At 43.5% G+C, this 15317-nt stretch overlaps 1 protein-coding gene across 5 annotated transcripts in view; it reads right to left on the reverse strand.

Annotated features, from left to right (window-relative positions):
- Positions 1-319: 319 nt before the first annotated feature.
- The window catches only part of LOC147426059 (uncharacterized), a 55838-nt gene continuing 40840 nt past the window's right edge, over positions 320-15317 (reverse strand). For 2 of the 5 annotated variants that reach the window (XM_086498685.1, XM_086498684.1), the window contains 3 exons: positions 2692-2799; positions 1858-2569; positions 329-853 (listed from right to left, as the gene is read on the reverse strand). In XM_086498685.1, the coding sequence (XP_086354811.1) occupies positions 666-853; positions 1858-2569; positions 2692-2799 (1008 nt within the window). In that variant the 3' untranslated portion in view covers positions 329-665. Of the gene's footprint in view, positions 854-1393; positions 2570-2691; positions 2800-15317 lie in introns of those variants that run through there. The other 3 variants (XM_086498687.1, XM_086498686.1, XM_086498688.1) reach the window with 3 other exon arrangements.

Raw genomic sequence — 15317 nt, forward strand, 5'->3', positions numbered from 1 at the left:
AGTGCCATCTGTTCCATTGTCTTAGCAAGTGAACTCTACACGACATTGTAAGTTTTTCGCAACGAATCTATGATTTTCTTGTAGCTAATCCTCTTCTTGATCTGTTCATAACTAAAATTTTACACATAAAAGGGATATTAAGATAGCATTGTTGAGCTATGGGGTGCATTCTTTGACCAAAAATAATTAGGGCAAATCTACCAAGTAGATAATAAGTGCAACTTTGACAAGTTGTCAAAAGGGAGATGAGGTCATTGCCATTGACATGCCAAAAATCATTACTTGAACATTGTTCAACCATTGCAATGGATTGTATCATGTCAAGGCACAAAATCAATGTGTTGTTACTAAATTGATATCCTTGCTTTATGCCCTTGCATGTATCCCTTGGAGACATTAATCTAATTTGTAAACACCAGAAGGAGACCTTTACTAATTGTCAAGGTTGAGGGTCAAGTGGAAAGCACTCTGAGCCATTTATTAGGAGCTCATTTCAAATCTAGAAAAATATGCATGTAACAATTGGATGCCTGCCTACCAGTAGCATGAATCAGCATATGAATAGGCCAACTCAACACGCAAGATAGTTGGCACCTCAGCATGCAAATTTCTCACCTATCATTGTCATTGTCATGGCCACCTGAGCATGCTAAGCCTCAACGGATTTAGGCAACGGGTGCCATAACAGCTCGCCACCCTCCCCCGACACTTGACTGCCAGGAAATTGGAGTGATGATTGGTGACCATTCCCTTGTAGTGCACGCTCCCGAATGGCTCCCAGCCTCCGCCAGTCCGCCGGTCCCCATGCGATTGTGTGGGTTGAGATAGATTTCGGTGTCGCCCCTCCCGTCACCTTGACGGAAAGGTCAACAGATTAGGGTCTCAAGCACAAGAAGATTTAGAAATTCTCATGTTAAAAAATGTAGTCTTTTTCAATGCTTTACATACAATGCATAACATCATCATGAAAAGCACAACATCATGAGCTTCTGCTCGAGAGGCACCACATACCTAGCTAGGTACGATTGGGGGTAAGGGACCACCGGCCCCCCCACCAGGCCGGCGGTCCCTTGCCCCCAATTGTACCTAGCTAGGTATGAAGCGCCTCCCTCAGAGAAGCTCATGATGTTGACACAATGTGAGAATTAGTGACAATTTGTCTAAAACTTCTTGTGAAGGTTCAAGCATGGTTTGAGGTTTCATGATTAATGTCAACCAAACGAGGTTGTTAGCAGCTCGGAATTTCTCATCCATACCATTGTCTTTTCAGCATAATGTTGTGATGCATGTCAACCTCAAAGATACCCATCATGTATCTAGAATGATCGCAGACATCAATCTTGCTAATATGCCTGATGCGAAAAACCAGATAAGGTACCTGTTACTTTACCAATTTACCAATACTCAAATGTAGACATTTAGATATCAGTACAAGCATTTATAGAGTGATATCTCAAAAGAAGCACTCTTTCTGTTCATGCAGCTAATTTGATTTTGCAGAGATGGTATCAAGACAAAAGATCTCCATATTCAAGGAGACTTAGTGCCACTCAAATGCAAGTAAACTTCTTGCCAAAGTCCCCTTGTACAGTTATAATGCCTAGGAAAGCTTGTTACGGCTTCTTCTGGCTTAAGCTTATCGCTAAGTAAAAGCAGTACAGTTCAAATTGATTATCCTAGGGAAGGGAATGACATAATCAGTTCACAAGGGTTGATGGTATATGTAGTGGAGGTAATCCCTATTATGTACGTGCGGACCTAGAGTGCTTCATTCAAAAGCACTTGGCATGGTTATATGCCAAATGCAGCAGGCAAGAGATGCAGATTGAACCACTTGCAGCTTTCAAACTCACATACCCACTATGATTTCTGCAGCACCTTGGATCGCGCCATCTTGACTGAAAACAACACTCGACTGCTGCTTTACTTTCCCAAGACTTTCTCGCTTTCGAAAGTACGGTGTTAACGCCTTCAAGCGCTCTTTCTTGTTTATTATCTTCGGAGACACATCTTCCTTGGTGTCATCATGTGGCAGAGACTGAAGCTTAGGCCTCATTCTATTTGACAATGAAGAAGGTGAAGTCATCGTCTTGTTCGCACAATTTCGAAGTACATTCCTACCACATTTGGCTTGGATTCTCTCATGTCTTTCACCTGGTACTTTGATAGCTGCATTGGTATGCGCCTTTGTCTTAAAGCTCTCCTTGCCCTTTGAATTTTTGTCCATATCATTCATCTCACAAACTGTTACCTCCTCTTTCTTTTGGGCTGTTTCATCCATCGTATAATTAATGTGAGGCATGATGTTCTCAGAGGTGGGGGAATGACCCAAACTTGAGATCGGCTCACTCGGACTACTATGTAGTAAATGCTCAAGTTTCGTGATGCAGTCTTTGCTTTTCTGTATATTCGTTAAGGTAGTTGCCTTCATTGGTTGTTGAATTCCATTGTTTGGGCTAATCTCTACATTTCCATTCAACGATCTGCATAACCCATTCGAAATTGATTCTGGCCCTGAACGTCGGCTTCGTGAGGTGAATTTCGGTGATATTGCTTGTGTCGTGGGAATCTGTAAAAAGGATAACTTGCATGTTAGTGCGCCCTTTTTAGGGGATATGTCTCAAATATGTTCAAAACTAGCAATTGCAAGGCACTGTGTAAGATTTTGTGAATATAATGGCAATTCTTTACCTTCTTCACCTCAGCTGTAGGAGGACCCTCTTGATAGAAGCTTGGCATAGGGGATGCTTTGAATGTTAAGCTTCTTCGGAGCAGTTTTAAAGCCTCTTCCTTTTCTTTCTGTCAAACACAATCATAATTAGAAGGTATTCTCAGCAGAACAGCAGCCTGATGGCTCAACAGCTTGTGAAACACAAGATTGATGAAGTAGAGGCCTGTGAGTTGCATGAGGGAAAAGTATTAACCTTTTTTAACCCCCTCTCTCTCTCTCTCTCTCTCTCTCTCTCTCTCTCTCTCTCTCTCTCTAAAATGGTTTGAAGTTTTGAACACAAGACGCTCTCTAATACAAGCTAACCACCAAGCCATGCGCAGACACAAGGAGAGTCTTCTAAGGAGATTTGACTGCGGGAGACATTCACATAGGGAAATCACTGATTTCTTTAGAGCAAAGACTCGGCAGTCAGATGAATTTGCATGCAGACTAATGACGTGGCAACGTTGTACGAACAGACCTTTGGACGCTGGCTTTTGGACCATATGCTTTTAGACTTGATGCTTTTCATGTATTGCTTGAAGGTGAGACCAAGGGCCTTAAAATAGCTAGATCGGGTTCCCTCTCTGGCATTCTACTAGGAGGTGAAGCAGAGCAGAGTTCTCAGAGTTGTACTTTGTCAAAGCAAAATAAAGAAATATCCAAAGGGCCATTGCACTGTGGGAGTGGAACTATGTCACTCCGTGTCTCAAGTGGATTCTCTCTCTTTCAATTATGTGGCTTGAAATGCTAAACGTCTGTTAAAGTGTGTTCTTTCAGTTGGCACGTGGTGCCAGTCCTCTTATTGTCATATATATTAATTTCTACCCTTCTAAAAGTATTTTCCAACTCAAAGTGGCCACTTAAGTCCAAAGAAAATAAAAAGAGAACGAGTGAAATTGATTAAGTGCTAATGGACCAACCCGATGAAGGCTTGGCACTAAGAGAAAAAAGTCCATAAAGCGCAAGGGTAATTGCTACCTAATTATTACAATCAAAGGCAGATAAATGTATCATAAGCAACCTTGATCAAAGGTACAGGACAAAGAAAGTGACCTAGAGCAATTATAGAAGTCTAAAAATAGAAAGTGATTGTGCTAAGCTCAAATCATTAGATAACTCTTTAGACTCTACGTATGAGTCTGGAAAGCCTTAGGGCGAAATTCTAAACTTGCCACAAAATGTCTAAATTTAGCAAGCTTCAATTAGCAGATTTTGGGATTATGCTAAGGTTTTGCATAGAGGGTGATTGCACTCTTGCATAGCTATATAAGAGAGGGCTCGTTGCATTTTTTAGACTCTTGCTTCTCTCACATACTCTCTCAAGTGCCCAAGATTGGCAAAGCAAGCTCTCTCTCTCTCTCTCACTCTCTCCCCCTCCCTCTAGAGACTGACTCTATGCTCAAGCTCTTGGCTATGGATGCAAATCCAAGCCGATGAAAGTTTCTTCTTCTCCGTCTCTAATACTAAGCTATGTTAAGCGCTTGCCAATGAGCAAGCGTATACGAAGGATCTATTCTCTTGCTTGAAAAATACTTCTTTCCACCTTCATCTTTCTCTTTTTCCGTAGTTCCTTTCTTCCCGTCGAGGTGTTTAGGGTTTGGAAAGAGGATTATACCATGGAATCTTGAAGAAAAGCTCCGCAAGAGCACAAACATGTATTGTAACAAAGCTCTCTTTTGAGAGGATTATTATACAAGTCCTTTTCCAAGAGGGCGGTTGCAAGCAAATCCGATCATCATCAAGTTATCAATTTTAATTAGATATTCTCTTTGAATTATGTGCATGATTATAGTGCTTTGAATGTTTATTTGTGGGGAAAAAAAAAATCAATCCAACACAACCTATATTCTCCTTGCGATCTTTCTCTTAAGGAAAACTCTCTCCTTTTATTGTTAATTTCCGTTGAATCTAAAAGTAAGTACTAGATTCTCTGACGTTGGTATTAGAGCTGAGGTTTCTCTTTTTTAGCCTAAGAAAAGAGGTCCTTGAGTAATCTATGAAAGATTGGAGTTGTTCATTGCAGAAGGGTAAGTGGAACTGGGATATATTAACTTGGTTGGTATGCATGTTTACAAGGTACGGGAGACCATCGAAAACTATAGTCTTAATAATGGAGTCTTTTGGGACTTGCTTATGACTTAACCATTATTGAACCATTAGTCACCGGAGGACCGGTAGGAATTGGTGTCAACCTCTCACTCTTAAACCCACCCTACTACTATGTGCAATTAAACCACAGGTGTAGTTACTCGAGTGTTAATTTTCAAGGGATGGGAGTGGTAGACAAAGTTTTAGAAGTGCCAAGGAAAGACGTAGCATACACATATAAGTTAGTTTAATCATGGCCCAACATAATCAAGAGAATGTAATTAATACTGACAACTTTAGATTTGGCTCATGGTATAGTTGTTGATGATGGTTGAAGAGTTGTCAACTACCTTGTTGACAAGTTACAAGAAGCAATGGGGAACCCTAGCAGAGGTTCAAAGCCAAATTCAAGCTCTTCAAGCCCAAGTTCCCCTAAGTACCCAAGAAGAGAGAATTCGTGTGAGGCCTCCTAGTGAGACTCCCATGGAGGAATCTCTTTGGGTAATGAAGAGGAGATACCAGAAGGACCTTCAAGGCAAACTATTCGAGAAAAAGAAGTGCGCCCTGAACTTCCAAGAGAGAGGTATGAAAGTGACACTCCACCTACATCTGAATTTTGACAGTGATGCTATCCCAAGAAGACGGCGGGCACAGCAGTCACCTACTCCTCACAAAAAGAAGAGTCTTCAAGTACTCCCTTACATGCCAATCCAAAGAAGGGAGAAAAGAGATCGCGAAGAAAGCGGTCACCATCTTCGCCTTCTTCCTCCTCTTCCTCTTCATCATCAATACCATCTTTTGGCACAAAGGACAACGACTTGCCACCCAAGAGAGACAGAAGAGAAGGGGTAAACGGAGGAGCTATGCTCCATGGAAGAGAGCACGTAAGTTGAAGAAATTCAAAGAGGGAGGAAAGAACATCAGCTTTCTTTCCTATAATGAAACCTTCGGAGCAACTGACAAAGTATTGGCCTTTATCCAACAATTTGACGTGGCTTTTGGAGATGAAGATTGCTTGGAATCTTCAAAACTCGGAAATGTTTCTATGCATTTCCAAAAGTTGGCCCATCAATGGTGGGCAAGCCTACGTAGTCAAGGTGAAGCTCCAAAGATTTGGAAAGCTTTAAGGATTTCTATTACAAAGCAATTGATGCTAAAGACAAAGTCCTCACGAAATGGCGAAGCTTGAAGATGGCCACATATGAGTCTGTCCAAAAGTATGTGGATGAGTTTTGAAAGTTACATCTCAAAGCCGCTGTCTACAAAAAGATGGACTTTATGGAATAAAAGCAACAATTTTGTGTTGGCCTATCTGAGGAGATGAGTGAGTACGTCAACTCACACAGACCTAAAACTATTACAGAGGTCATACATCATACTATGGTCGCTTCGAGGATTCATTTCCAATAAGGGACCAAGAAGAGCTCAAAGCCAACGGAAGCCAAAGAATCAACTGAGCCAAAGGGGAAGAACAATGCAATACAGAATTCTTTCAAAGCTAACAACAACAACAAAGGAAAGGCGAAAGAAAAGGGCTACAAAGATAAAAATAAACTTTCTCATGAAGAGGTTGAGCGTTATCGTAAGGACAACAAGTGTTTCAAGTGTGGAGAGCAAGGTCATGTTGCTCGGGCATGTCCTAAGAGAAATGAACATAATGCCCCACCTAGAGCCACCATGGTGGAAGCTCTAAAAAAGGAGCACCACTCTCTCATGCTTGGGGAAAAGTAAGAGAACATGATGCTTTCATATTTTTTGACCCTGGATCTAAACCTAATAGAAGGAGCAGAAGAAGAAGAACTCCTTATCAACTTACAGATTCCTACCAAATGGCCTAAAGATACAAAAGGGGTGAAGATTTAAAAACCCTAACATAACCTAACTTACAGGAAACGGCCAGGGGGCCTAACCTTCAAAATAAAGCATGCCCCGATACACACACACACACACACACAGACAAAGCTAGTTTACGTAAAACTGTTGATGTGGCATGTTGTACGGAATTCCGCAATCATCGTTGCACGTTGATGACGTGGCATCATTGTACGGACAACGCTCTAGGCACTAGCTTTTGAACAAGATGCTTTTAGACTGGATGCTTTTCATCTTTTGCTCTTAGGTGAGGCCAAGGACCTTAAAATAACAAGGCTCGCTTCTCTCTCTGGCATTCTTTTGAGAGGTGAAGTAGAGAAGAGTTCTTAGAGTTGTACTGTCATAGCAATATAAAGAAATACCGAAAGGGGCACCATTGTTTGAGGCACTCTATGTCGTATGGATTCTCTCTCTCTCTCTCTCTCTCTCTCTCTCTCTCTCTCTCTCTCTCTCTCTCTCTCTCTCTCTCTCTATGTGTGTGTGTGTGTGTGTGTGTGGTTTTACACAATCATCGGTAGTGATTCTGTCTTGAGTCTCTCAAATCGAAAATTGGTTCGTGCATGAAAGGTCTCTCATGACTAATCTTGCTTTCCGCAATCATCGGTAGTGATGTTGTCTTGAGTCTCTCAAATCGAAGTATCACTCAAATCTAAAATTGGTTCGTGCATGAAGGTCTCTCATGACCAATCTTGCTTTCCTACCATGTCGAGCTTCTGAGTTAATCGCAAGGAGTGTCCAACTTAAATTGAATGCAATTGAAGACTTCATTTGCCAAGAGGGAGATGCAAGGAGTGTCAAGCTTAAATCGAATGCAATTGAATACTTCATCTACCAAGAGGGAGATGCAACCGTCAAGTTAAGCAACACGCCTATATAAGCTCACACCAACATCAAAGGTTTAGGGTTTTCGAGTTGGTGAGGCTTTCGACAACTTCAGGTTCCGATTGACAATGGATAGCAACAGGAAAAGCCTCACACAAGGTGCCTCAAGATGGACCAATCAGTTGACCTTGAAGATGACCATATTTAAGAAACCCGGCCTAAATCAAAAGAGACATTTAGGCAGAGGATTCAATAGAGCACACTGTCGCCAGGTTCTGTGAGAGCAGAGAAACTTTCTAGAGTTAAAGATGACTTAATGTATAAGAAGGTACAGGTGATGATTAAGGCGGAGCTAGGCCTTCTGAGGGGTGACATTGAAAAAGAGATATATGCAAATGCGGAGACTTACAAAAAAGCTATGTATGCAGATATGAGGAAAGAGTTGGACAAAGAGATGCTTGGTAAGCATGACGAGATGTAAACACATCACTGAAGGTCGAATGCAGACTATAGCGAGGGCAAAAGTGAATGTAATGGAATGTGTGATGCAAAAAAGATCAGAGGATGGACTTGCTGCTTTCGAATCCTGGAAATCAAAAATGGAAGAACGCATGAATGAAAAGGATGCATTGATCGAAGCACTTAAGGGAGAACTCGCAGCTTAAAATACCTCCGCAATGGAGGGAGAAAATCAACCATCAATGATAAGGAAGCTCGAAAGCATTAAGGAGCATGTGAAAACTCTACGGGAAGAGTAGGAGAAAAGGCACGAACAACCTCTTCATGAGCGGAGCACCTATTCAAAACACAAAATAAGGTTGATAAAGGTGAAAAGTGGATCAAGGACGAAGAAAAAAAAAAAGATAAGATACAAGAAGCCACACCAACATCCACTATCAAGGAGGAGCAAAAGAGGAAGATTAAAGCCCTTCATGTGCGTGTTACATGTCTCAAAGACACTGGAAAAGTAGACGAAGGAGTGCAAGAGCTCTTGAAGTGCATGGGTATCTCTGAACCCATGCACATAAGCGCTTGGAGAGTTTGCAAGAAGGAAATTGATGAGAAAGGAAGTCCCAAGGAAAGAGCACTAATTATAAATTTCCCTACGCTGGCAGCTAGGAAGGAATTCCTGAAGAAGAGACCAACACTCAAGCAAACTGGAATATTTTTTATGATAACCTCACTCTAACAGAAGCAACGTAACCGCGAAACGTTTCAAGGCTGAAATGTTTCACCCTGAAAGGCGGCGTTTCACCACGAAACATTTCAGTCCAAAATGAGAGCACAGTGAAAAGTGAGAGCGAAACGTGCGTTTAGCGACTTTGAAACTATAACTATGGTAATTTGTTGTTAGTGAAACGGCTTGTGTTTCACTTGGTGAGCAAAACGTTTCAAGGCCCGAAACGTTTCGTCTGTCCTGGCCTGTCGGAACGCGTTTCAAGGTGACGTTGAACACAAGTAGCACACATGCAAGAGCTGATGCCAGAGAACAGGCGGAGAGGAAGAAAGGAAAAGTTGCTTTCTACAGAGGAGTGGTGTTGGAAAAACGCACCGCATGACAGTGCGAGACCTATGGTGTCACAAAACGGGAGCATACGCGAGCACTTAGAAAATCTGAAAAATTATAATTCTTTGAAAACATGAGAGAAGGGAGAAGATCGACACAGTATTGGGGACCAGAAGATGGGCTGGTCCCCCCCCCCCGTTAAGAGTATTCTTTTATTCAGGGAGAATTCTTATACAAGCACGAGAACCCGAGGAAACCCCTATGTTCTATAATCTTAGACCCGAAGGTCGTGCTGTCACCAACGTGTGACTACTATCTATCCTTTTTGTTGATTTCTTTCTTATTATCTATTTACTTTCACTTTTTGGAAACCCCTCGAGAAATCTAACTGCCCTGCATTGCATAGCTAGTGTGGAACTGTCCAGAGGGAGTCCAGGCCTGAGGGCAAGAGAGCACTAAGGTTGGACAAGGACTATGGTTAGCCAAGTGGGTCATTGACTAGCCACAGTGGAATCCTTTGCTACAGAGGCTACATTTCAGTTTTGGATGTGGCCGCAATGTACAAAGAGGGTCGGATGACCTAGAAAGATACAATGGCAGCATCTCCTAAAATTTAGGGAACTGCTATTTTGGGACCTGAAAATGTGTTGGCGTCATTACCTCCGGAATGACAAAGGGAACATTTTCTTACTCTGCCGTGAAGTCAACTGGGCAACCGGTTGGGATATTTTTAGGCGGCAACCCCGAAACGGGAAAATGCTTGTAAAAGTGCCAAGTGGCACCTTCTGGTGCACTTGCCTCATGCAACAAGAAGTGGCGCTGAATTTGAAGAGGGGAGAGCCTCATTTTCAGTTTTGTCACAGGTTAAGAGCTATGGAGTGCTTGCTTTCCCTCTTATGCACAGTGCGGTGCCAGGAGTGATGCCCTGCACGCTACGCACTGCCCTCTCTCTCCCCTTTGGCAGTATGTTATGCCCCTCTAGTGGGCTCTTCATTTGACCAATGTACAGTTGTGTGGGTTCATGCGCGATTGCCGAGGCAAGAGCCTCTTGCACAGGTACTGGATTAGCTAGCGGCTAATCCCCCCGCAGGTACAGGTGAATTCGGAGAGGTTTCACGCCAAAAATCTCGTCCGATTCAAAGGGCAAGTAGCCCTACAGGTGCGGGAGCTCGAGGACTTGCTAGGGATGCGACCGGCACGCGGAACGGAGCCCGAAACAGTGAATTACAGCCTGCTGTGTATTTTTGCAGGTTTAGGGTTTTGGCCCTAAACGGACCCTAATACCCCCAGGAGGTTCGGGGACGCAAGGGGACCGCTGTACAGGCGATCTGGCACATTTTCAGGGCTGAAAACAGAGAATTCAGCGTGCTGCAGATTCTCGCCAGGTTTTGCAAAGTGCCCGTATGCGTCGGGAAAGTCAGTCAATGCGTGGGAATACTGACCGTGAAGGGTTCTAGTACAGTTATGCTGCCGAAATCGGGCTGGAACAGTGGAAATTCAGCCGAGTTTGTGCGGGGCAGCTTGTAGGAACCACAGCGTTTATTCCCTCTTTTGAATAATAAAGAAATACCGAAAGGGGCGCCTAAGTTAGGGGCCAATCTGGTGTCCGTCTACTCATACAGGTGCAATCTAGCAGCCTGTATCCCTCTCCCCTTTGATGTGTCTTGAAAGTACAGGTAAAATAGACGACTAATAATGGGTGAAAGCTAAATCAAGGTTTAAAGTAAAGTCTACCGCCCTTTTTGGATTGAACAGGCCGGTTACACGTGCTTTCCCGTAAAGGGCTTGGGCACAAGGCCGTTCCTTCCCATAAGGGACTTAGGCGCGAAGCCGTGCTTTCCTGTAAGGGACTTAGGCGTGAAGCCGTACTTTCCTGTAAGGGACTTAGGCGTGAAGCCGTACTTCCCATGAAGGGCCTTCTCGTAAGACAGGAGATTCCTGCAAAACAAACCACACAGAGCAACAATTCTCAATGTGTATCAACACCTTATACCTGTCGCTCCTTGCTCGGAGAATCGACCTCCGTACTCGGTCATCACGCGAATACTTGCAGTTTCCGTCGCCAGACTTTGCTCCAAAACCCTAGCGCTGGTGCTTTTCTGCTGCTTCCGGCTCTTCCAAACTGAAACGCTGGCTACCCTTTTATAGGGTCTGACACCCGGCAGGAATAGGGGTCCAAAAGCAGAGCTTGGCGCTCCTAGAGAGAGGAGAGAGAAAATCGCGTTTTCTAGAGAGAGAGAGAGAGAGAGAGAGAGAGAGAGAGAGAGAGAGAGAGAGAGAGAGAGAGAGAGAGAGAGAGAGAGAGAGCAATTCAGCCCCCCCTCGTTGGTTTTAGCGCTGGCTTTTTTTATAAGAGCCTTGCTTGCTTTATTTTATTAATAAAGGGGCCGGTCACTTTTAAGTGACCGGCCACTTTATAAAATAAAGTGTGAACATGTTCAAACTTTAAAAACTCACTCAGTTAGTGAAAACAATGCTACACGGACACATTCCAGGCGTCCCCGGGTGCAAGACACGACACAGATGCAATGCAGACACAGACTCCTCGCGGGAAAGCATCTGCCTTCCCGCGACTGTTCCTGCTTTTCGTAAAAAGCTTCATTGAACCCATCTTTATTCTTGTGCTTGCGTTCTTACGCGTATTTTCTTACTCAGTTCGGATTTCCTCCTTAGCCTACGGGATGCCCCCTTACTGATGCACCCATCACCCATCATGTGACGCATCAGGGGCACTCGTGACCCGGCCCTTTCCACCGAACTTACGGAAACTCCTTCACGATGTTTACCGTCACCCATCAAATGACACATCAGAGTTGTCCGTTCCTGATGACGGTTCTTGTAGCTACAATCTTTTAACAGTTCTTAGTGCACATAATAAAATATCATAAAAAAGATTAATCATTAAAAATAAGAAAATAGTCCAATTAGCAACATCCCTCTGGCTTCTAAACAATTGACCTAAATTGTAGTGCTTGGACATATATCTCCAGTATCTCGAGATAAGCTACTAATTCCTCCTACATCATCCACTGAGCATCTAGATTCGAGTAGTTCTTAAACTTAACCAAATACTTCCGTGTTATCTTTCCGGATTTGAGAGACCGCTCCTGATGACTTACTATCTGCTCCGGTTGGAGTATTTCTTCTGTTTCCTCAACCTCAAGAGGTTCCTCAGCGCTAGGCTGGCTTGGAGGCGGTCCCACATACGGCCGGAGTAAACTGACATGGAAAGCATTATGGATCTTCCAATTAGGTGGTAGCTCTAATCGGAAAGCGACATCATTCACTCGCTCAGTAATCTTAAACGGCCCATAACAACGGGTAGAAAGTTTTACCACTTTCCCCTTATGAGACGCTTGTTTCTTAAGTCTTGCCTTCTCAAACTTGAGTAAGACTAACTGTCCAACTGTTAAGTCTAGATTTCTTCTGTGCTTGTCTGCAGCTTTCTTATGCTTTTCCTGAGAGCGTAGGATAGCTCTCCTAACTTGCCCGTAGGCGGTGTCCAAAACCCGAACAAATTCACCTGCTGCAAAGATCTTATCCTTAGTTAAAAGGATGGGTGGAAGCAAAGGCTTACCATAAAGAATCTCAAAAGGTGCTTTCCCCGTCGATGAGTGTATGGTATTGTTATACGCATACTTGACAAGAGGCAAATATTTCTCCCAGTCAGATTGCCGGTCTGACACATAAGCTTTTAACATATCCAATACTGTGGAATTGGCTATCTCACTTTGCCCGTCCGCTTGAGGATGGTAGGCAGATGAAAAATTCAGCTTTGTACCAAGATTATCCATCAAGGCACGCCAAAAATTTTCTGTCATGCGAGGATCTCGATCGCTCACAATAGAATTAGGCATTCCATGATGCTTAAAGATCTGTGTTAGAAAAACCCTAGCCATATAATCTGCTTTGATCGTTTTCTTGATTGGTATAAAGTGTACTTGCTTGCTAAACCTGTCCATAATGGTCCAGATCGCGTCATTTCCAGTCTGAGTTCTAGGGAGGTCCATGATAAAGTCCATGGCAATACTTTCCCAAGGTTCATTAGGCATACGCAAAGGTTGTAGCAACCCAGGCGTCTTATGCCGATCATACTTCACTTTTTGGCAAACCAAGCATTCCCTGACATACTTATCAATGTCTGCTTTAAGGTTAGGCCAAAAGAAATATCTTTCCATTGCTAAGGTTGTAGGGAGAATACCCCGATGACCCGCATAAGGTGAAGCGTGTGCTTCATCCATGATCTTCTTTCTTAATGGTTCCGCCACACATATGGCATGATGGTGGTAGAGATAACCGTCCCGAATGGAATAGGGAAACTCATTCTCTCCACGATGTAGCTTTCCCCAAATGGTGGAGAAGTCTGGATCATTTGGATACAAATCCGGTAGTGCTTCTAATTCTTGGTGATACACTGAAGTGATAGCGTTCACCCTTGGCCGCCTAGACAATGCGTCCGCGACTACATTCTTACTCCCAGCCGTGTGAAGGATCTGGAAGTGAAACATAGACAAAAAGTTTGCCCACCTCATCTGCTTCTTAGATAGTTTCCTTTGCGTAAGAAAATACCGCAAACTCTGGTGATCAGTCTTGATCACAAAATCCGCTCCTAGAAGATAGTGCTTCCAGTTGGATAAGGCGTGAATCACAGCCGAGAGTTCCTTTTCGTAGATTGATGCATGCAACTCTGCATCCTTAAGCCGTCTGCTTTCATATGCCACTGCATGGCCTTCTTGGTTTAACACTGCTCCGATGCAATCGCCTGAAGCATCGCAGTGAACCTCAAATGGTTTCCTTAAGTCAGGAACTATCAAAATAGGTCCATGGCTTAGCAAGTACTTGAGCCGATCAAAAGCCTATTGTTGTCTCGATCCCCATCTGAAAGGAATCTTCTTCTTTGTCAAATCATGAAGTGGTCCTGCTACATGAGCAAATCCTCGGACGAACCTTCGATAATATGAACATAATCCCAAAAAGCTACGTACATCATGTACCGTAGTGGGAATAGGCCAATCTTCTACCACTCGGATCTTGGCAGGATCCATAATCACTTGATTGTGAGAGACTATATGGCCGAGATAGTGTATCTCAGAGAGAAAGAACTCGCTCTTCTTTGCATTCACATGCAACTCATGCTTTCGCAATTCTTGAAACACTAAGTCCGAGTGCTTCCGATGTTCCTCTTCTGACTTAGAGAAGATGAGTATGTCGTCAAAGAATACTCTCGTAAAAGCTCGATATGGGCTGAAAATGCGGTCCATCATGCGATTGAACGTCGCAGGAGCATTGGTCAAGCCGAAAGGCATTACCAAAAATTCATATAGTCCAAAGGTGTCGTGCGGAAAGCAGTCTTATGGACATCCTCAGGGGCGATCCGTATCTGATGATACCCCCTCTTTAAGTCTATGCGACTAAAGACACTTGTACCCTGCAACTTATCAAGTATATCATCAATCCGAGGGATCGGAAAGCGATTCTTGATCATGATCTTGTTTAAAGACCTATAGTCTATGCACATTCGAAACATGCCATCTTTCTTCTGCACCAGTAGAACTGGGGAGCAGTACGGTGAAGCACTGGGCCATACTAACCCTTTCTCTAGAAGCTCGTTGACTTGCTTCAAAATTTCCTCTTGCTGAGCAAGACTCACCCGATGAGGGGGTTGATTGGGAGGCGAGCTACCCGGTATGAGATCTATGCGGTGGTCTTCCGGGCGTACCGAAGGGAGTTCATCAGAAAGTGTTTCCGTGAAACAATCCTTGTACTTTTCAATAAATTGAAGACGCTTAATTTCCAGACTAGAGAGAGAGTCCCTACTAGTTTTATCCTGTGCAAAAATCAAGTAAGCAGAAACACACTTCTTCATTTCTTTCTTAATGAAGATATGGCTTACAATTGGGAACTGCCAATCTCCTGCATCAACTTGAATCTTTATTTTCTTACCCTCGTAAGAAAAAGTGAGGGTCTTTCCCACATAATCGAGAATAGGTGTCATGTGAAAGTGCCATGGCATACCCAAGATGATATCACATCCCTCGATGGGTGCCATCAAAAATGATTCGCGGTCCTTGGACTCGCCAATCCGAAGATTGAGCTGTCCTTACACGGGAGTTGCATTGGTTGTCAACCCCTCAAATGCCGATCCGGATGTAACCGGTGTGCCAAGCTGAGCCGGTGTAAGGCACAAACGTTCTGCAATATCCAGGGAGATGAAGTTATCCGTGGATCCTGGATCATAAAGAATCAATACTCGCTGGTTGTTCAAAGACCCCCAGCCCTTCAGAAGTTGACGCTTCCCTTTCTCCGTTTCTGTGT

This window comes from Adiantum capillus-veneris, chromosome 24, assembly GCF_014529385.1.
Source record: "Adiantum capillus-veneris isolate H3 chromosome 24, ASM1452938v2, whole genome shotgun sequence".
NCBI lineage: Eukaryota > Viridiplantae > Streptophyta > Polypodiopsida > Polypodiales > Pteridaceae > Adiantum > Adiantum capillus-veneris.